General features: G+C 43.8%; 2 protein-coding genes across 6 annotated transcripts in view; one reads left to right on the plus strand and one right to left on the minus strand.

Moving 5' to 3' along the window:
• The window catches only part of LOC310854396 (chloride intracellular channel protein 4), a 54,160-nt gene extending 48,898 nt beyond the window's left edge, over window positions 1–5,262 (minus strand). For both annotated transcript variants that reach the window (XR_014568906.1, XM_083759021.1), the window contains exons 1-3: window positions 4,733–5,262; window positions 2,104–2,213; window positions 1,677–1,802 (exon numbers count right to left, since the gene is read on the minus strand). Coding sequence is in view for 1 of the 2 variants with exons in the window: in XM_083759021.1 (XP_083615147.1) it covers window positions 1,677–1,802; window positions 2,104–2,213; window positions 4,733–4,795 (299 nt within the window). In the remaining variant the exon portion in view is untranslated. The remainder of the gene's footprint in view (window positions 1–1,676; window positions 1,803–2,103; window positions 2,214–4,732) is intronic.
• rcan1b (regulator of calcineurin 1b) overlaps window positions 2,293–21,813 on the plus strand; it is a 49,131-nt gene continuing 29,610 nt past the window's right edge. The window contains exons 1-4 of one of the 4 annotated variants that reach the window (XM_083759013.1): window positions 4,832–4,912; window positions 5,295–5,378; window positions 17,761–18,014; window positions 19,826–19,964. In XM_083759013.1, the coding sequence (XP_083615139.1) occupies window positions 17,800–18,014; window positions 19,826–19,964 (354 nt within the window). In that variant the 5' untranslated portion in view covers window positions 4,832–4,912; window positions 5,295–5,378; window positions 17,761–17,799. Of the gene's footprint in view, window positions 2,420–4,831; window positions 4,913–5,294; window positions 5,379–17,760; window positions 18,201–19,825; window positions 19,965–21,813 lie in introns of those variants that run through there. The other 3 variants (XM_083759015.1, XM_083759016.1, XM_083759014.1) reach the window with 3 other exon arrangements.

Raw genomic sequence — 21,813 nt, forward strand, 5'->3', positions numbered from 1 at the left:
TGTCATGTCACCTCTGGATACTAAGAACATCACATGTATACTATGTTGGTTACTTACAGCTCACTTAAAGGTAGTACAAAAAGGTAGTAAAATCATGGAAAGTGTTTGTGTTTGAGACCAGGGGCTTAATCCTACGCATTTGTTGTATTTTGAAAAATATTTTAAACTAGCCAAAATAGTTGTTCTAATCTACATCTATGAGCTTGTAGATAAGCTATTTTCACTTTACAAAAATAAATGAAAGAAAGAAAGCCTAATAAAATGGGGCTTAGGCATAAGGGATAAGGCGCCACCTTAGGAATGCTTTAACACAATCTTTTGCCAAGGCTGGGCACTGCACTCCCTGGGGGCTGTATTTTGCGTGTCTTAAGTACCAGGTCTTATTCCCAGGGGGGCAGTCAGCCAGATATTTTGTGAAGCCTCATTTGAAACCGGTAGTTCATATAATGGCCTGTTGTGGCGCTGGACTGGACCCAAAAAGCCCCATAGCTCCATAGAGGCCCATGTATTTTGGCCCAACTTCACCTAGACTGTATTACCTTAATAAACATGGTCATGAATACTTTCTTCTTCCAGTCACTAGTTTAAAGTCTCATTTCTAATGTCATAATATTCTTTTTGGAAAATTATGGTCCCATTAATTAAAAAAATGACCATAAAGAAAAAAAACCATCGCGTATGTTCTGAGGGGCGTGGCTACCGTTACAGTCTATGATCGGGATTCCCCTCCCACTCGAGTCAAAATAAAAACCAACGGAGAAGAAGGGGGGAAGTCCCGCCTCGTTGTCTGGGCAGCCAATGGCCAGCTGGTCCAAAACGGAGCCAGCCAATGGCCAGCTGGTACCAAACGGATCTAGAAAGATGGTGACTTACATCAGGAATTACCATATTATTACAGGCTTCATTTTACGTTCATGTTAGACCCGGCGAACGCTTTGTCCATATTTTTTACAGTCTATGCTTATTCCCTAACTTGAGTAAACTAAAGACCTGGAGGCGTGGTCAATGCTCTTTGGCCACTCAGAAAAGCCAAATGGCATTGACCACGCCTCCAGGTCTTTAGTTTACTCAAGTTAGGGAATAAGACCTGGTACTTAAGACACGCAAAATACAGCCCCAGGGCCTGTGCTGGTGTGGAACACCTGTGTCAAATTTGAAGTCAGTGGGGCAGACGGTTCTCGAGCTACGTGGATGACAGCAGACGTACGTACTGTACATACACATACAGAGACGTGGTGCATTTATTGTAAGATAAGATACCGAACCCATGAACCTGTTGTGGCGGGCATGGCGGGGGCGGGGTGGCCCTGCCCCTCTGCCTCAATGTTGGCTAGCCGGCAGTCTTCAGTGATTGGCAGAGGTGCAGGCCTGGCCGTTAGGCCAACTGGTTACACCTGAGTTTATGGGTTTAAGTACGGTATCTGGACGGGACTCTTACTCCGCTACAATACACTAGACCCTTGGGCGATGGATGCGGAGGTGGAGCGCCGTACCTACCATCAGCTACCCAGAGCTTCTTTTTTTTTACGATACGCGAGTTGCGCCCCTCATGAGCATGCAGACCTGACTGACTAATATAAATACATACGTGTGTGTGTGTGTGTGTGTGTGTGTGTGTGTGTGTGTGTGTGTGTGTGTGTGTGTGTGTGTGTGTGTGTACGCGTGCGCACGCCTACCGCGGTGGTGAGAGTTTCTCTTCCAGGAACTCTTCTATGTTGTTGACGTCGACCTTGACTTCGCCATTGAAGGTCATGAACGGCGGGTTCGTCCCCGGGGCCAGGTCCTGCAGGTCAGCGGGCTTCCTACAGATCAACACACACACACACACACACACACACACACACACACACACACATACATTTACAATCTACACATGGAGTCAGTCTACACAAGAATACTATGAATGGCACTATAGGTGTCATGTGGACGGTCAAGACCCTGATGCTAGACATGTCCTCCTATAATATAATAGGAGTGTGGAGGGCATGCAGCGATTCAAGCCCCTGGTGTGACTATTCTGATGGTAGGCCCCTGAACTGTGTGTGTGTGTGTGTGTGTGTGTGTGTGTGTGTGTGTGTGCGCGCACGCACGCGCGTGTGTCACCTCTTCAGGTCCACGGTGGTCACATTGAAGATGACTCCTTTCAGCCACAGTATCATGAACAGTCTCTGGGAGAACGGACAGTTCCCGATGCTCTCCCCATCGCTGCCCGCCTACAAGCACACACACACACACACACACACACACACACATATAAGACAAACGCACTTGGAATGGGAAATGTGTGTGGGGGGGATTGTATATAACTTTGTAATGCTACTAATGTTTGTGTGCAGCACTCTGGAAAACAAAGTATTCCACGGTCGCAGAGACAGCTGCACAGCTGTTTAAACTTTGAAACTCTGCATACACTTCACAGGTAGAGAAACACACTCTGTTACTTTGCACTTATTCTATTCTTAACCCCTTAAAAACTATCTCTTTCATTCTCACTCCTTTTTTCTGTTTGTCTGCATTGTTTGTTTTTTCTCTGTTTGTCTTTCTTAAGGGCAGTCCATACTCTCTCCGACCACCGAACCTTTCTTCGGAAAGATCAGACTTTAATTTTTTCTCCGAAGTAGAGTTCGGAGAGTCACAACATCTTGGACTGCAGCTTTCAGAACAAAAATTCGGAGCAATGCATTTCAGAAGTTGCAAGTGACGTCATGTTGTAGTTGTACCGGAGCTTTCCGACGAAAAGTTCGGTGGTCGGAGAGAGAGTATGGACTGCCCTTTACTCTGTGGGTACTTTTTAAGACCTGGTGGGAGTGACTCTTTTGATCTGAATTTTTAATCGGCCATCAGGCAGAAACAAATAGACCACTCACTGCTGCTCACTGAGACCCCTGCTGGACTGATCAAGGGTTTAATTAAACCCTCAGGCAGTATATCACTCACGGTTGCAGAGACAGCTGCACAGCTGTTTCAACTTTGAAACTCTGCATACACTTCACAGCCTAGCCCCTTAGATAGCATTTTATGTCGACTTAGATAGTATTTTAGACAGATTTATAGCTTGTTACGTAGACAGCACTAGAATTGCATTTTATGTAGTCATAGCACTTTATAGTACACATGTATATTGTATAATATATAATATAGTATAGTATGTATAGTTGACATAGATACTCCACTGTTACGTTCTTAGTTTATACATGATTCATGATAAGTACTTTTTATATATGTGATGTATGACATGCTTTTGTTTTTGCTTAAATGTAAGTCGCTCTGGATCAAGAGCGTCTGCAAAATGCCTAAATTGTAAATTGTATTGCATTATGGGTTTGAGCTGACAGACCCTTTTTGATTTTTTTTCATACCGTATTTAAAGGTATATTCAGTGATTTCACTTAATTCAAATATCACTTATTTTTTTGTTTTGTTGTGATAATCCTCCCTACTATAAAGTGTGCTGACCATATAAGGAGTTCCTCCCTGTCCCCAGTTAACCCCTGGGGGTCAAAAAACCTTAGGTTTCGTTTTTGACTCTCTATCCTGATTGGACGAAAGGCTGGGTCCCAGGCCAAAAACGAAACCTACGGTTTTTTGAGTGAAATCACTGAATATACCTTTAAATTATATATTTTTAGGGGCGTTTACCTGAACAGCCTTTCCGATCTACCTTTTGGCATCATTTGATTCTGTGAACTTGGACTTTAATGTTTGTTTAGGGCAGTAAATGACAACGTAAGTAAGACGTCATCTGGCCGATAATAAATACTGCCCTCGCTGCGCCCCTCACTTCACACAAGTGTGATTTTGTCTTATTCTAGAGAGTCAAAGGTTTAGGCTAATGAATCCCCAGGATCCTGATGGCTTGATTCTAGGCTTAAAATAATTTATATAAATATTTGTTGAAATCTCTATGGAATAGATAGCAAGGCTTTTGCACACCTAAAGGCGACAGGTGCATGCTGAAAGTGCCCATACTGAAAAAGGAAAAAACTCCTGCACATAAAGATAGCCTGATGAAGGTCGAATAGACCGAAACATTGAAAATAGCAGATCTACAAGCTCATAGCTTGTAGGTCTGCTATTTTTTTTAAGTCGTGAAAATGTGGCGCAAATCTTTGAATATATATTTCAGAGCGAAAGTTTTTAACTAAAATATTGGCTTCTGGGGGGTCCCTGTAACTACATATTTTGAGATGGGGGTCCGTGGCCCAATAGAGATATTTCTGGGGGTCCTTGACATGAAAAAGGTTGAGGACCACTGACATAGAAACATAGGTTTTTCAGAAAAATGTTTTTTTAGAAGCCTTTTTTTTAAAGGTATATTCAGTGATTTCACTCAAAAAACCTTAGGTTTCGTTTTTGGCTGTGGGACCCAGCCTTTCGTCCAATCAGGATAGAGAGTTAAAAACGAAACCTAAGGTTTTTTGACCCCCAGGGGTTAACTGGGGACAGGGAGGAACTCCTTATATGGCCAGCACACTCTATAGTAGGGGGGATTATCACAACAAAACAAAAAAATAAGTGATATTTGAATTAAGTGAAATCACATACCTTTAATCGACCTCAGTCCAAAATGGGTTAATAAACTTTTGTGTGTGGGTTTTTTTTTCCTTTTTCAGGAAATCTCTATGGGAAAAATGAATGGTGTCTGGAACGATGGAACCAGAAAATGTCCGCCACTGCTATGCCAGTATGCCCTATATAGCCTCCTCAAGCCAGCCATATTATTCATTATTACCTTGACATATAACTCAATGGTCGGGAAGCCGAGCTTCTTGGCCGCAACGTCGAACCAGGCCATGGTGAGAGATCCAGAGAAAAGTCCCCTTATTCCCCCAAAAAGGACGTTACTTTGCTGGAGACGTCGTTACCGTTCGCAGAGAGCACGTACTGCAGCCTAAAGTTATGACTGCCATGGGTAAGTTTAGTTAGCAATAAACAAATCCTAATAAGTGTATATTTGTCCCGATTTGTCCAGTGATAAAAGTGATCTCCAAAGAAAACAATCCTTGTTTAAGTTCCTGCAGTGTGGTCAAAATCGTCCCAGAGAAAAAGGGACTATATGGGCCTAATGGCCCAGCTACTCTCACAAAGTTGGACTCTGTGAGGGTATATCTTTGTAAGACTAATCTGTCAAAGGTATTAAAAAGGCATTACAAACAGCTTTAGTTACTACGGTATCAGTTTAAATCCACACAAAACATTCTGCTCTTCATGGCAAAATCGGCTTTCCATAAGGTGTGTCTGTCTGAATGTCTGTCCAATATTTTCTTTTTGTCTGTTTGTCCTATGTTATGCAGCTGGCAGAGAGACACACACACACAGAGAGAGAGAGAGAGAGAGAGAGAGACAGAGAGGGGGGGCCTGGGGGCAGAGAGCCATGGGTATGCCTTCACCACACAATCACTCTTTGTCCAAGCAAATATTAAGCTAAATATCAAACTATCAATAAACACAGTGTATGTGGGTTCTAGTGTGTGTGTGTGTGTGTGTGTGTGTGTGTGTGTGTGTGTGTGTGTGTGTGTGTGTGTGTGTGTGTGTGCGCGCGTGTGTGCGCGAGTGTGTGCGTGAGTGTGTGCATGCGCGTGTGCATGCGCATGTGCATGGGTACACCGTACACAGACACATGTTTGTCCTTGATAGTAACAATGGATGTTGTGGTAGTAGCCTGAATATACACGAGATTTAAAACAAGGACAATATTCATGCAAAGTAGACAGGCTTGATCCAATAGAAATGCAATAGCCTGTGTTGGGAGAATTAAAAGGTTTCACATTAACACACATTATGTGTGGAAACATTGGAAGTTGCCATAAAATGTGACCATACATTTACATTGGTTGTATTGAAAAGCAACACACATCTTCACCCTCCCAATGACTTACTGTATCGTCGTTTGTGGGGGTTAGCAAAGATGGAGTGCTCGTAGAGAGGCTGGGGATTTGGGAATTGGCTAACTTATTAAATTGGGACATGAAGGGGAGAAAAGGTTTTCTTTTTTCTTTTGCCTGGGAGGGGCATGTGTTGCTCAACAACAGTCTTTTCATAATATGCCTGCCCCTGAGATCTTTGATTTCTGTTATTGGACAATTTCCATAAAACGATTTTGTGTCAGATAGGATCCAAAACATTTGAGACCTGTCAAAGACCTCCACTAACAAGCTGTAGCGATGTGTGTGTGTGTGTGTGTGTGTGTGTGTGTGTGTGTGTGTGTGTGTGTGTGTGTGTGTGTGTGTGTGTGTGTGTGTGTGTGTGTGTGTGTGTGTGTGTGCACACTAAAAAAATGGCTGGGTCAAAATAACCCATCTTGGGTTATTTTTAACCCCCCTCCTGGGTTACAAAGGGTCCTATTCAACCCCTGGGTTATTTTGACGCAACAAAATGGGTTATTCATTTTGGCCCATAACTTGGGTTATAACTTGGGTTATAAAAATAACCCATTCAGAACCCAACTTCCAAGTTATTTTTACCCATAATGTCGGTTATGAATGGAGCATTTTTGGTTCAATCAATCAATCAATTAATCAATCAATCAATCCCAACTCTGTGACCCAACAATAAGGTTACTCTCAGAAAAATAACTCAGAAATCTTATAACCCATGAATTGGGTCTCTATATCCCAGGAAATGGATATGGCTGGGATGGGTTACATAAATACCTCAAGTGTTTTTTACTGTGTATAGTTGCCTGCAAGAGGCATGAGAAAACTCTTTGTTGGAGCAACCATCAACAACAAACCCTTTCCAACAGATACTATACATATGGTGATGTGTCGGTCACGAGCGACTCGTTCATAAGAGCCGATTCATTGCCGTGTGCGTGAATCGGATCGCTCACGTCTTGCAGTGAGTCGGTTCACGGTCACGCCCCCCCCCCCCCATCCCCCAGCACGCACGCACACACACACACACACACACACACACAACGGATATCGTCGATCGGTAGCTCAGCTGAGCTGACACGTTTCTTCTGAGAAACTGAATGAATAGCTAGCCTACTACAACAGTATGAATAGGCTATGACAATAAATATTAATAATAGTGCTGGGGTGTAGCCTCGAATGCTGCAATTGATCACTTGGTATGCTAAGTCGAGTGGCTGTGTGTCATCCAACATTTACATGTTAGTAGTAAGCCTACTAGTGCAAAAAATATAACCACAAATTTTTATACAAATGGAAGTGTACACTACACTACTTGCTTTCCCCTTTTTACCTCCTTTATGATGATGAGTACTTATATATAAGTCTATATTTGTTATGTCTCTAAATGTTATGATGAATTGAACAAGTTTGACGCTCTTGCAGGGACTCGGGAAGTGCCACTGAACCGTGAACCGTGAACCGATTCAGTGAATCGGATCATTGCCGTGGGCGTGAACCGAATCGCTCACACACTGAAATGATCCGTTTGGCACATCATATGAATGGGAAAAGGGGAGAGAGACTGACCAAACAAACTAACAAATCACATAAACATCACAAAACAACATATCACCAATTAATACCATAACAAAACACTAAACACAACGACCCATAACATACACATTCTAATATTCAAATAATAACACATATAAGAACAACAACACACGGTCCTTGGCACCCCAGTGTATGCTGGGAAATGGACTTCCTCTAACCACTCCCATGGGGTGTGACCTATCCGACCCAACAATGGGGTTACCCTCAGAAAAATAACCCAGAAATATAACTCAACGCAAGTGTGTGTGTGTGTGTGTGTGTGTGTGTGTGTGTGTGTGTGTGTGTGTGTGTGTGTGTGTGTGTGTGTGCGTGCGTGGTGTGGGAGGGTCAGAACACAGTGCAATCTGTTTCAGGGTCAGCAGTGTGGGTGTCACCGGATTCTCTAAGAATCTACAATCTTAAGTGTTAATGTAACTCCGAGAGTATATACAGACAGAACCTAAACCTTATAGTTTCTTTCGTACACTCTCAGACTTAGGCTACATTGATATTCAGGATTTCTACTGTGTATTCTACCCTCTGTTTCTCTCCTTCGTGGGGTGAAAATGCATATGGTCCACAAGCTCTGCTACTTCTGCTATTATTTTAATCCTGAAAGGTTTTGGACATACAGTGAGGTTTCCACCCGACAGAGACGATATATAGCAAACTTAAGTGTAGGTAGGATTTAGACGGCGTTTTTAGAATCTGGGTTAATTTGAATTCAGTAGATCTATATAAACTCACAACGTGTTGAAACACAACATACAGACAGTGATGGACAACATTTTCCTAATAATTACATCTATATTGGTCTGTCTACCAAAAGAGTTTGACAACAAAGGAAGGCATTGTTTAGTGTGCTTGCGCGTGCGTTCATGTGTGCGTGCTTGCGTTTGCATGTGTGCGTGTGTGCGTGCGACGTGCATGTATGTGCAAATGCAGTTGCTCTCACATATTAGCACATTTTGTCCCAGGGATTAAACGTCTCAGCTGGTCACTCCTCAGTCAGTGTGTTGCCTTCATTCAGTCAGGAATTTCATCACAAAGCAGAGAACAGACAGCTTTAAAGTTTATGAACTGACAACTTTATGTCAAATTGTTATTGTATTGCATGTACAGAATCCTGAGTGTTAATGCTCTGTTGGCCTATATAATTTTGTTTAATGAATACATTTTTATTTTGTCCAAGTCCAATCTGTGTGGGTAGGCTGTGGTTCCTTAACGTTTTTAGCTCATGACTCAAAAGAGAAATGAGATGTTTGTCCGCATTGTGAGCTAGTATAGAGCAGCTATTCTCAGAGTGCAACCAAACTGTCTGGAACTCTTCTCCACCAGTCTGTCCCTAACATCATTTTAGTCTAGTTTTGATCTGTGATATTGTGGGTCCATTTGGTTTCATTTTAAACTCTCAAGAGTTAAAGTTTATAGAAATAGAAGATGCAATGCACGGTGGGCTTGTAGATCTGTTATTTATGCATTTTTGTTTTTAAATTAGAGCGTATGTGTCATTTCAATCCTGCCCTTTTTTAATCAAGGTAAAGAATGCATCAGAGTCTGAGTAATTACTTTAATTCACTGTAGAATAAGGACGGTTGGAATGTTGTCGCCATCTCCCTGCCTGCCAAGGCTAATCTCTAAGTGGATTACAGCACACACACACACACACACACACACACACAGAGAGATTACTGTAGATGGGTGTATGTATGTCTGTATTGTTATGTACTTGGAACAGATCATGTCACTGTTGTGCTCATGCAGGCTTATTTGACTTTTAAAAGCCATCTCCAGTCCTGAAAACCCACATCGGTATCACTGTTTACCCTCAGAGTCTTCATGCTGAGAGAACATTTTAAACTAAAGTATTGCACATTGCATGCATGATATGGTGTATGTAAGTATACTGTTAGTTCTAACATACATACTGTATGGCCGGAATATACTGCCAAGTATAGTTTCAGCAGCCTAATGTCTGTGTCTGTCTGTCTGTCTGTCTGTCTCTGTCTCTGTCTGTCTACCTCAATGATGTAACACCCTTGTAGCGCTCAGCTCGAGGACAGTCTTGAGAAGTTCCTGAATGCAGTGGGTGCAGATTTGCATAATACATACTGTATAGACTAGACAGCTGGTATTCCTGTCCACGCCCCCTATTTCCACTCCGGGGTCTTTTCTCGGAGCGTGACAGATTCTCGCTCTATGCCGATTCTCGTGCTTGATCAGGCGTGTTTGTTTCACTTAGTTTAACTGATTAATAATGCAACAAACCGTTTGAGCACAGGTGGAGTGCATATGATGTGTTTGGGGATGTTGCTGACATCAGCTTGACACCCCATACAGTGTTTGATATCTCCGACACAGACCAGGCTCTGTAGAAGTATTTTTTTAATAATGTCTATGATCCGCAGCAGCAGTCATCTGAGCCCCATATAAGAGACGGTTTGTAAAGATTTGTCCAAGCTTTTGTTGAAATATGTAAAGTAGCTTGTCTATATTTTTCCTGGATCATGATGATGATGTATGATGATGATGATGATGATGATGTACAGAACCACATGATCTCACATAGGGGCCAAGAAATGACGATGACGTCACTGAGACAAATAGACACACACTCGTGCTGCTATAGACAAATTAGACACACAAACCCAAATGATTGAGCAGAATGCACCGCTCAAAAACAAAAACAATTTCAGCGAAAACCCAACTTAAGCGTGAGCTCTGCACACTTTTGAGTATGCACAAGCTTGTATAACCTGTGTGTGTGTGTGTGTGTGTGTGTGTGTGTGTGTGTACTTGCGCATGCGTGACGAAGTACCTTGACGTAGAGTGAGACAACGAGGTCCTGGTCGTCGGCGCCCCCGCCGCTGCCCCTCCTCGCCCTGGGAAGCACCGGACTGCGTCGCGCCTCGCGGTGCACCGTCTTGTGAGACAGCAGCGTCACCTCCTCCCTCCTCTCCTGGTCGCGGCGAGGGTAGTAGGACTGGCCGTCCTCCATCAGCACCACTCGCTTCTTCTTCCCCGGCTCGCCCCGCCGTTTCATCCGAGACTGGTCCTTCATCAGGGACTTCAGCTCCGTCATCCAGTCTTCCTTCGGCGCTGCAGGGCTCCTCTCCTCCGGTGGTGGCGGCGCCTCTTTCTTCACCATCTTCAGGTCTCTCCTCCAGTCTCTCGTCTCCTCCTCCTCCTCCTCCTCCTCCTCCTCTATGTCTTTCTTGATCCAGTCGGTGTCTTGTCTCCTCACGGACGTCACGCGCTCCGGCTTCGTCGTCAGCCCTCCTCCCTCGCCCCCGTTTGAGGACGGCGGCGGCTCTGGCCCCGTGATCCCGTTCTCCATGGCGTCCCTCAGTTCCCTCACTCGCCCGTTGACCTCGCTCACTCCGTCCTTGCCCTCTCCCCTTGGTTTGACGTCCTGGCCTTCTGGCGTCTCGCCCTCTCCATGTCCGTCCTTCGCCTCGCCTCCGTCGTCCTGAGCGTAAGGCTGTCACGATTACACATTGAAGTTGACGATTAATTGTCACACGAATAATTACGATGAACTATTACTAGTTTTTTGCATGGAACATTGGAACATTGCAATTTGTATTTCTGTTTGCCTATTAAGCCAAAACCACACCACGGGTCAGGACAATTTTACTTTTCTTTTAAGATATTTTTTGCTGCTTACGCCTTTTATTGGTTTTTTGAAGGGACAGTAGTAGGGACAGAGACAGGAAACGGGAGAGAGATGGGGGGATGACATGCAGTAAAGGCTGTGTCGGGCTTGGGAGTCGAACCCGCGGCACACTGTGACTGGATTACCAGTCGGGTGCCCAGACGGTTACGCCACCGCCTGGGCCGGTGTGGTTTACCTTAAACAGTTTTGACCCAACCCTTTGGTGTGGTTTGGGCTTTAAGCTTTGTAATCACAAATTACAAACAGTGCAGATGACTTAAATATAGAAAAATCACTGAGACATTTAATAATGTTTTATATTTTTTTCTTTCCAAAGAATTTACAAAATAGTGGAAATAGTTGATCTAAAATCTTACAAAGCTTGTAGATTGCTTTTTCTGCTATTTTTGAAAACGTTTTTAAAAATTATGCACATTTTTCAACATGGAAACGATTGACTATTATGAAAACATAATTGTGATTATTACGTAATACTTGTGACAGGCCTACCTGAGCTTCTGTGGTGGTAGGTTCAGGTGCCCTCGGTATCTCGGATTCAGGACTCCCTCCGTCCTGCGACACCTCGAACACATCATCCAAAACAGTCACGGGCTCTTCTGCCGTCCCCTCGTCCTCCACTGCTCCACCTCTGCTTAAGTCCTCCGCGGTCACTTCAGAACTAACTTCTGACTGTGATTCATGGTTGGGCAGCGTCTCTCGCAACTCGCATGCCCCGACCGATGTTGACTGGGTCTCTTCCGAGGCGATATGTTCTCCTGACCCCTCCGGTTCGATTCCACCCTCCTCCTGCATCTCGATGGCTTCCATCACCTCCAGATTGTCGGCGCCGTGCTGCGAGTCCAAAGTAAGGTCCTCTGAACTGGGAGGCACCGGCGGCGGCTGTGATAGGCTGCTGTCGGCCTCGATAGCCTCGGACACTGGCTCTCTCTCTGTTTCTACGCCATCTCCCGCTTTAACGTCTCCCTGGTGCTCCTCTGCATGTGTGGCTTTCATAGCTCCGTTATCGCCCTCGCTTCTGTTCTCTACACAACCCTCCTCCTCTGTCTCGTCTGTCCCGGTGACAGCATTATCCCCAATCTGTAGCATTTGATCCTCCTTTGCCTTATCTCCGTCCCCTCCCTGTCCTGTTCTCTCTACCTCTCCCTCACTCGTCAGTGGCTGATCTGCTGGGTTGCCGCTTCCTTCTTCTGTACCACCAGGCCTTCTCAACTCCTGTTCTGTAGCACAAGGCCTGGTCAACTCCTCTTCTGTAGCACCAGGCCTGGTCAACTCCTCTGCTGTAGCACAGGGCCTGGTCAACTCCTCTTCTGTAGCACCAGGCCTGGTCAACTCCTCTTCTGTAGCACAGGGCCTGGTCAACTCCTCTGCTGTAGCACAAGGCCTGGTCAACTCCTCTTCTATAGCACAAGGCCTGGTCAACTCCTCTTCTGTAGCACGAGGCCTGGTCAACTCCTCTTCTGTAGCACAAGGCCTGGTCAACTCCTCTTCTATAGCACAAGGCCTGGTCAACTCCTCTTCTATAGCACAAGGCCTGGTCAACTCCTCTTCTGTAGCACAGGGCCTGGTCAACTCCTCTTCTATAGCACAAGGCCTGGTCAACTCCTCTTCTGTAGCACGAGGCCTGGTCAACTCCTCTTCTGTAGCACAGGGCCTGGTCAACTCCTCTTCTGTAGCACCAGGCCTGGTCAACTCCTCTTCTGTAGCACCAGGCCTGGTCAACTCCTCTTCTGTAGCACAGGGCCTGGTCAACTCCTCTTCTGTAGCACCAGGCCTGGTCAACTCCTCTTCTGTAGCACAGGGCCTGGTCAACTCCTCTTCTGTAGCACAAGGCCTGGTCAACTCCTCTTCTATAGCACAGGGCCTGGTCAACTCCTCTTCTGTAGCACAAGGCCTGGTCAACTCCTCTTCTGTAGCACAAGGCCTGGTCAACTCCTCTTCTGTAGCACCAGGCCTGGTCAACTCCTCTTCTGTAGCACAGGGCCTGGTCAACTCCTCTTCTGTAGCACAAGGCCTGGTCAACTCCTCTTCTGTAGCACAAGGCCTGGTCAACTCCTCTTCTATAGCACAGGGCCTTCTCAACTCCTCTTCTGTAGCACCAGGCCTGGTCAACTCCGCCTCTGGACAGTCCAGACACCGTCCTGCCTCTCCGACCTCGTTGGGCCCAGATGGCGATTCTGCAGGCTGCTCTGTCTCTTGGCTCACGTTGTTTACGGTGATGTCATTAGAAATGGACGGGATATCATGTACGGGTTCGTCGCTCGCTTTCCCCTCTTCGTTGTCATTGTCTGTCTTTGTGGCGTCGACAGCGTTACCCGTCTTGTCGAGTCCTGTAACTTCGTCTTCATGTGCTGACTGGCTGATTGGTTCATTGTCCTCCACTTCTTCACCGGTGACATCATCACCGGCAACGGAGCACTGCTGGGAATCCTCCTGAACTTTGACCTGTCCTGTTGTTGTGACAGACGCTGCGGCTAAGACCGGTGACATGGCCGTGACTCCTTCAGACTCTGCGCTTTGTTTTGACTCACTTGTGGAGGGAATAACAGCCTCCATCTTTTCTTTGCCATCAACAGGCGACTCTGTGCACTCTGTTAAAGCATGTGGTTCAGCCTCCATTGTTTCTGTGCCATTGACAGGTGATTCTGTGCTCTTCTCCTTCAATGCCTGTTCCTCCTTTTCTTCACCTCCATCCCCCGTGTCACCTGTACTCTCACTATCCACATCTGATACCACCGGCAGCCATGTCTCTCCATCTCTCATGGTGTCATCTACATTCTCTCTGTCCGTCTCTTCCCCAAAATCTGTTTCTAAGCCACACAAACTGTCAGTGTCTCTCTCCGATCCTTTCGACTTCTCCTCCTCTCCTCCGCTTTCTCCTTCCACACGTCCGTCGTTTCGTTTCGCCTCTCCGTCCTCCCGGCCCTCCGCCCGCTCCTCGACGCCATCCGGAGCCCGCCCAGTTTCTCCCGCTGTCCGTTCATCCCTCTCTCCCCGCTCACCCATTATCAAAGCATCCTCCCCTACCTCCTCTGCCAGTTCTACCTCCACCTCCTCGCCCTGCCCCTCTTCCCCCTCCTCTCCCCCTCTCTCAGACGGGAGCTCGGCGCAGGGTCCCACGGGATGGTGGACCACGGCGCTGCTCGATAGGTCCGCGCTCGGTTGGCAGTCCGACTGTGCCATGTGGTTGGGGCGGGGGGAGGGTCGGCAAGTGTTAGAGAAAATGATAACACTTACTGGGTCAGAGGTTCTAAAAAAAGATGCCAAGATTCCTGGGAAGGTCACGGGTCCAAACAGAGCTTAGGGGAGAGAGAGAGAGACGTCGCCGAGTCCGGAGCAGTATTCCAAGATGTGAGATTATACTGAATAGGTCCGACACGTCTGGAGTGTGTCTGAGGTTCCAGGGAGAGGTGGAGGTGGAGCTCCAGGTCTGTGGGTCTCAAGTGCCAAGAAGAATGGAGTGCATCTAGGTGTAGAGTTTGGATGTCGCAGGGAACTCTGTGTCAAGTAAAACACACAAACTGCTGCCACTTTCACTTAAGGCTATGAGGGCTGGAAGTGCATATTGCGCTATAGGCACAGTTGGCCAATAATATGCACATTTCCTCTCTCTCTCTCTCCCTCTCCCCCCCGAGAGGATTAAGTTGTGGCTGATCCCCACATGACCAAGGGCTTAAACTGCTATGCCACCCAGTGACCGGCACCACTCGGGTTAAAGTTCCTTAAGTTCTGCACGACCGCACGCACACTCTGCTGGGTCTGACTGTGCACCTTATATAAGAAACATGTATCTGAAAAGGTTTTCACACCGTGCAGTACAGGAGCTGTTGTCGTATTGCCTTCAGCACAGAGGGCTTCCCACAACACCAGAGGGAGCGGCCACGATCTGGTACCAAATTTAAAACGAGAGAGAGAGAGAGAATTTAAAACAAATTCTATAGAACTCTGCCACCAACATGTGGAATGACCTGACACCAATATAGGGTTTCTTTCAAAACTGGCCTGAAAAAAATAAAATAAAAATCTATCAAAGAGATAGAGGAGGTAAATGTAAATTCCCATCAAAAGGAGGTGTCATTCACTGCTGCAGTTTTTCCTTTTTCACATTTGTAGCCTACATATTGTGTCTTGTATTTGTTGATGACATGTCATGTACCATTGTGTTATTTGTTTCATATGTTGATGCATTAAATACATAGGGTTAGTGTTATACTTTCAGCATAAATATCTGACAATACCACATGCTTTACGTTTCTGAATAATAAAGTAGGCTATTGTAAAATTATACAAAGGAACATGCACAGAGTGTAAAATAGATATGGAGCTTTTCCCCTGACTTGTGGTTGGGTTACTTAAAACTAAAAGCAAATGGTGTCGAAAGTATATCGGCTCTCAATGGTTGGCCAGATTTGAACCAATGGTAACAGGATAGGTCAGCACTGGGCATCTGGGCACCTTGACTAAATTGGCTATTTTGTCCAAAATGTAAAAATATATATGGATAATGCTTTCAGGTAAAGTAAAGTATACATACAATTTACAATTCAGGCATTTAGCAGACGCTCTTGATCCAGAGCGACTTACATTTAAGCAAAAACAAAAGCATGTCATACATCACATATATTGTTATCATGAATCGTGTATAAACTAAGAACGTAATAGTGGAGTATCTATGTCAACTATACATACTATACTATATTATATATTATACAATATACATGTGTACTATAAAGTGCTATAACTACATAAAATGCAATTCTAGTGCTGTCTACGTAACGAGCTATAAGTCTGTCGAGCTATAAGTCTGCTTACAACATGCTTAAACATTCGACAATTAAGGTCTAATATTTCTACAATTGCTCCAAATTGCAATAAAACCTGTTATTCAGTCATTTTGGGGCATAAACAAGAAGTTGAAGGATAATGATGTACCGTGCACGTTCATATCATGTATACTTTACTTAAGGCCTTTTGGTGTATTGAAAAATAGCAGATCTACAACAAGCTTGTAGGTCTGCTATTTTTGAAAAATCCAAGAACGACTGACATAGAAACATAGCTTTTTCAGAAAACTGTCAGGATGTAGAAGACATTTTTAGAATCTGATCTCAGGTCAAAATGGGTTAAGATATTCTTTTCAAATATTTTATTTTTCAACATTTTGGGGAAAAAAGGCAATTTTACATCGAGGTGCCCAGATGTCCCTATAGTGCCCACGAATCCTGTATCCATTCAGAACCATATAACCATATAATAAGCTCCCTATGAAGCATCTCAGAAATTCAGAATACATCCATACATACATACATCCATTTGGTTCAATTCGTTCACCCTCTGAGTTTTATAAACACTGATATGATTTGACTGTGTACAAATAAAAGATGTACATGATACGAGTTAGGATGCTCTAAGTGCTTAGATATAAATGATGTACTGTAGGCCTCTCTAACCTTCTGAGTCGATGGTTCTCAAAAATTTAATTTTAATTTCAAGGACCTCCAGTTTAGTATGCATTAATTAGACCAGTGGGGTTCTAAAGCTTTTCAGGCTGCGTGACCCCCCAAAATAATGTAATGTTATATAGCCCATAGATATTTAAAAAAAAATTAGATGCCTTGTCTATTGGTTATTGTCCACAAGAGGGCAATGCAAAGCAAGTTAAATTCGTATGCTAATGTCAATGTGTTTGCGGTTGGGCGTTAATAAATGCGTGATAATAATATTGTATTAAATTTACGTTCTATTAATAATATATATTGTTAAGCAATGCCTCAGTTTGAGGAATGTTCTTGAATTTACCCATTAAAATAAAAATAAAACGATGAAGATTAACATGTAAGTATTCATGTTTTATAAATCACCACAGTGACGCTGACGGACGCAGATGTTTTGTAGATCAGTTATAATATAACTGATCTACAAAACATCTGCGTTTCCATTCCCATCCTTCCTCCTCTCTCCGTATGGAGAGGAGGAAGGATGGGAATGGAAATTCTCCTCAACCGGATGCACACATCAGCTGTTGAACTTGACGTGACGTCATATTATTCTCATTGCCATGCCATGTCTGCTTATTATAAGCGACAGCCGGCTTGTTTTTTTGGGTCTTGATTCTAAAGTCTTCTATAGTTGCTTATTTTGGCTTTGTTTCCTAAATGTTGTTTTGTGGTTCTCAAACATTTTCATTGTCAAGGACCACGAAATTAATATGTATTTGTCCATCTGAAAAAGTTATGTTGTGCCAGGGACCCCTGGCCCCGTCATTGATCAATTGATTGATTGATTGATTGAATACATTAACAGTTTGCAGAAAAGCACAGAAAGGTACAGTTCAATACAAGTTCTGCTAAGATGATTCATAACCGAAGAAAGCTATGGCCTTTGTTTCCATTGATTTGGGTCCTTTAGTTCAGGCGTCACATTGCTTGTATAGATTAGCCCTAGAATGTCTGTGATCATACATATATTTAATACTATATGTATGATATATATCATATACCATACATATATATAATATATGTATGATATATACGGTATGTATGTATGATATATATGTAGATCTACTATTTTCAAATAGTGTTCAGTGTTCACTACTTCACTGATCATGTGTCGCTTCTTTTGGCCTTGTTTTCATAGACCTCGTTGGCTTACTTCTATCAAAAACTGGCAACAGCAATGATCTTCTCATCTCGGGCCCTAGCTAGCAGCAGCAGCAGCAGCAGCTTCATCATCACAACATCCATCTCTCTTATTTATTTCATTCATACTTCATTTGTAAAACGATACCTTGATCTCTCTGAGAAGACAACCACCCACACAAACCCCAGAACTGTGTTGATGAAGAAACCGGCGGATTTCACTGTGTGTTTTGTACTAGGCGGTTTTGTTTTGTAAGTAGGAACATTAGGGTAGCATGAGATGCTACTAGGCGCAAGCTATCTGCAGTATAACGTCATTGTTGTAGGGAGCTCTGTTTAAAGCTCTAATACGCTGCTTTTAAAGCTGTAATAGTACGGCGCAAACTGACCAGTTCCAACACGGACTGTCATGAATTAATGGTTACGGGCTTATTGCAGGTATGTATCTGTGCTGTCCTGTACACAATGCATATAATGTACACTTAGCCCCTCTTGGAACCCTCCATAAAGCTTTTCTGAAATTTGGATGTCGCTTAATTGTAGGGTCCCTGTCCATATTTATATTTTCGTATGGGAATTTTGGAACGCGGACATAAATATGCTCTGTAAATCGTATCTTCTGCGTTTGACGGCCTTTTTTTGTTTGAGTTATTCTGAATTCGTGAACTATAAGTACCTATACATCCCGCTGCGAATATCTCCTGTGGCGCGGAAGCCGTTACGGCTTCCGCGCCACAGGAGATATTCGCAGCGGCATGTATAGGTACTTATAGTTCACAGATTCAGAAGCCCTCACACGAAAACTAGTCGTCAAAGAGCGCAGACAGGCGTTATCCACGTTGTTTATGTTGTATTTATGTCCGCGTACCAGGTGGCATGGTACTGCTGGAACAGGACCTCATGGTCTGGGTCGTCAAAAATGTCAGAAACTTCAGTACCATTGGGTTCTGCTTGGAGGGCTACTGTACACTATGAACTATGTAGAGAGAGCAAGAGCTGCTAAATAGCTTTATATTCCCATATTGGTTTAGAATATTCAGTAACTGGGATATCCCTGTCCAGAGCTCTTTATTAAACAACATATAAATTGTTTTAGATCGGGACAGCAATTTTATCCAAACAGGAGAGAGAATTTTGATTGAATTCAGTTCATTAAAAGTTTGCATGGACATGGAAGTACTGATGTACTGAACAATACAAGGTCTGCTAAAAGGAAAGCCTATTGGCTTGTTTCCATTGGGGTCCGCTGTCCGCATGTACTCAATTCAACTCATAAGGGTACTTGGATAATCAAGTGAAATTGGATGTGGTGAATTGATGACAAATCAGCAGACAAAATTGGAACTGGGACTAGTAGTCTGTCTATAAAACAGAAGCTGACATGGGACCTCTCTCCTGATTGGATGAAATTGGCATCCCACCTGTAAATGTATTTACTTATTAAAGAGATGTGGAGTTGAGATGTGTGTTTATTTTTTATTTATTAATTAAATGTAATTGGCATAATTACGGTAAAGCTGGTACATACATATACAGCAGGGGTAGGCAACCTCGGGCACGGGTGCCAACATTGGCACAGGGGAGGGTGGTCACTGGCATAAGAGATATTTTATTTTAATATTAAGAAGTATCCAAAAAAGTTTAGTCTGTGAAATGAAGTCCCCTCACATCTATATATAATTTACTCACTGCACATAATTCTACATTCACTCAAACTCTGGGCTCTGAGTCTGTGTGAAAGAAAAAAGTCCACATAAACATGTTATGTACAGCCTATGGACAATAAAAAATAAAATCAGATGGAAATATTAAGACATTGAGGGGTGGTGACATAATTTTTCATGTGGTGACATAATTAAACTTTATGTTGATAACGGCACACTGATAATCAAGAAAATGAAAACGTGGCACTTAATGTCAAAAAGGTTGCCGACCCCTGATATACAGTATACATAATTATTTTTCATATTTCGTTCATTTTTTTTCATATTTCATTTCCTGCCGCGCGCAGCCTTCTCTGACTCTGGCTCTGTTCTTTTTCCTCCCGTTTGGTTGTGACCCAGTCGAGTCCCAGTAGCCATGCAGCGGTCAGAGAAGAGCCAAGGACAAGAGGCCACAGTCAACGTCCAGTTCACTGAGCTGCCCAACGCCCTCATCGCCTGCAAAGTGGCTGAGCACCTGTTCAATGATGCCACTCTGAAGGTAGGCCTCTGTGTGTTTGTGTCTGTGTGCGTGCGTGCGCGTGTGTAGTATACAAGGTATTTCTAGCCTGGGATAATTTTAGGATTTCTGAGCGGAAATACAAATTAACTTGCGTCATGTTGTAGTCACCAGGCCGGAACCATCAAGGCGGAACCAGAATTACCCCAAATAATTCCCTGCGATCAAGGGCATCACAAATATAGGAATAGTTTGTTTGGCATTTCCATCTTTTATTTCAACGTGTAGCGACTGGCGAGACTAAACTAGTAGTTTGGGGAACAAAGCGGCGCCGAAAATATTAAACCACTGTGTTGTGTTGTGTTGTTTGTTTTCTGAGTGGTGCAGCCACTCCAAGGAACAGCAATGTCCGTCCCTCCCTGTATATGTCCGTATGTCCCTATGTTTAGGGTACCAATAGAGGCAAAAGTGGCGCTGTTGTGCTAGAAACAGAGAGATAGTGTTGCACTGTTGCCTGCTAATTGAGAGGGGATCCCACACGGAGTTGCACCACTCGGTTCACACGGTTGTGATCTTTTTCAGTATCGGTGGCCTAGACCAGATCATATGGGCCAGTTTGGAACAAATACCAGGCTTTCCTCTGAGGTGGAAAGTCTGGTGACGCTAGGTAAAGGTATTCCTATACTTTTGAGTTCCAAACATGGAAAAAACTGCATTCCAGTTTATTTGTTTGAAAAGGAGGGGCCTTTTGAGTGGTGCAACCACTCCTAGAACCAGCAATGTCCGATTGTCCGTCCGTCCATCCCTATGTCTGTCTGTCTGTCCACTCACTTCAGACAGGTCTGATTATTTTTTAGGCTAGTTTTAGGTTTTCGAATCAGTTAGGGTATTAGTTTAGGAAATTGCAAGAAAAAGTTAAAAATGGCATATCTATCCTAAATTGTTGCTGTCCGCACAAGGCCAGTAATACCAACGTGCATTTGTCCGCACAGCCTGTGTTTGTGAAGTAACTACTACTGTATGTATCGTGTAAAAATTCCATGATTCATGGAGTCAAACTCAACCCTGTGACACAAAGGTTATGCAAGTCTGACCCAATTACACAACACAGCTGATCTAGAGCAAATCACACACACACACACACACACACACACACACACACACACACACACACACACACACACACACACACACACACACTCATTCCATAGTCATTACTGGGTCATTCAATTTCAAACCTTCCAAATGGCCATAAAATTTCATCTGTGTCTAGAGGGTCATTTAGATAATGAGCATCTCTATGCTCAACAACCCTCGACACCTCCGTTTGAACCTTGTGTTCTATATCTGTAAACTTATACTTGAGTACTTGAACACATTCAAAATAAAACACCAATAAAAAAAAAACACAATAAAAACACCTTAAATATTTGTATTTTTCACATCTTTCACTCAATAGTGACAACTGCTGGCCCAGGCCGTAGCGTAACGGTCTGGGCACCGGACTGGTAATCCAGTCGCAGTGTGCCGCGGGTTCGACTCCCGGACCCGACACGGCCTTTACTGCATGTCATCCCCCCATCTCTCTCCCGTTTCCTGTCAGCCTACTGTCTGTCCCTTCAAGAATCAATAAAAGGCGTAAGCCGCAAAAAAATATCTTGGAAAAAAAAAAAAAATAGTGACAACTGCTGTCACAAGTTGATGATGTTGAATGTGTTTTGATTTATTAGCACATTCCAATATGCCAGTATGCCGATCCTATACCACGACCACGTACTTTGTCCCATGATTTTTCATTTAGCATACAGTAATACTTTTGAATGCTTCAGTTGATGTTGCACGACTGATGTTTTGTACTCTTACTGCACTATTTATATATTATTATTTTACT

The sequence above is a fragment of the Protomyctophum parallelum genome, assembly GCF_964188405.1.
Source record: "Protomyctophum parallelum genome assembly, chromosome: 23".
Classification (NCBI taxonomy): domain Eukaryota; kingdom Metazoa; phylum Chordata; class Actinopteri; order Myctophiformes; family Myctophidae; genus Protomyctophum; species Protomyctophum parallelum.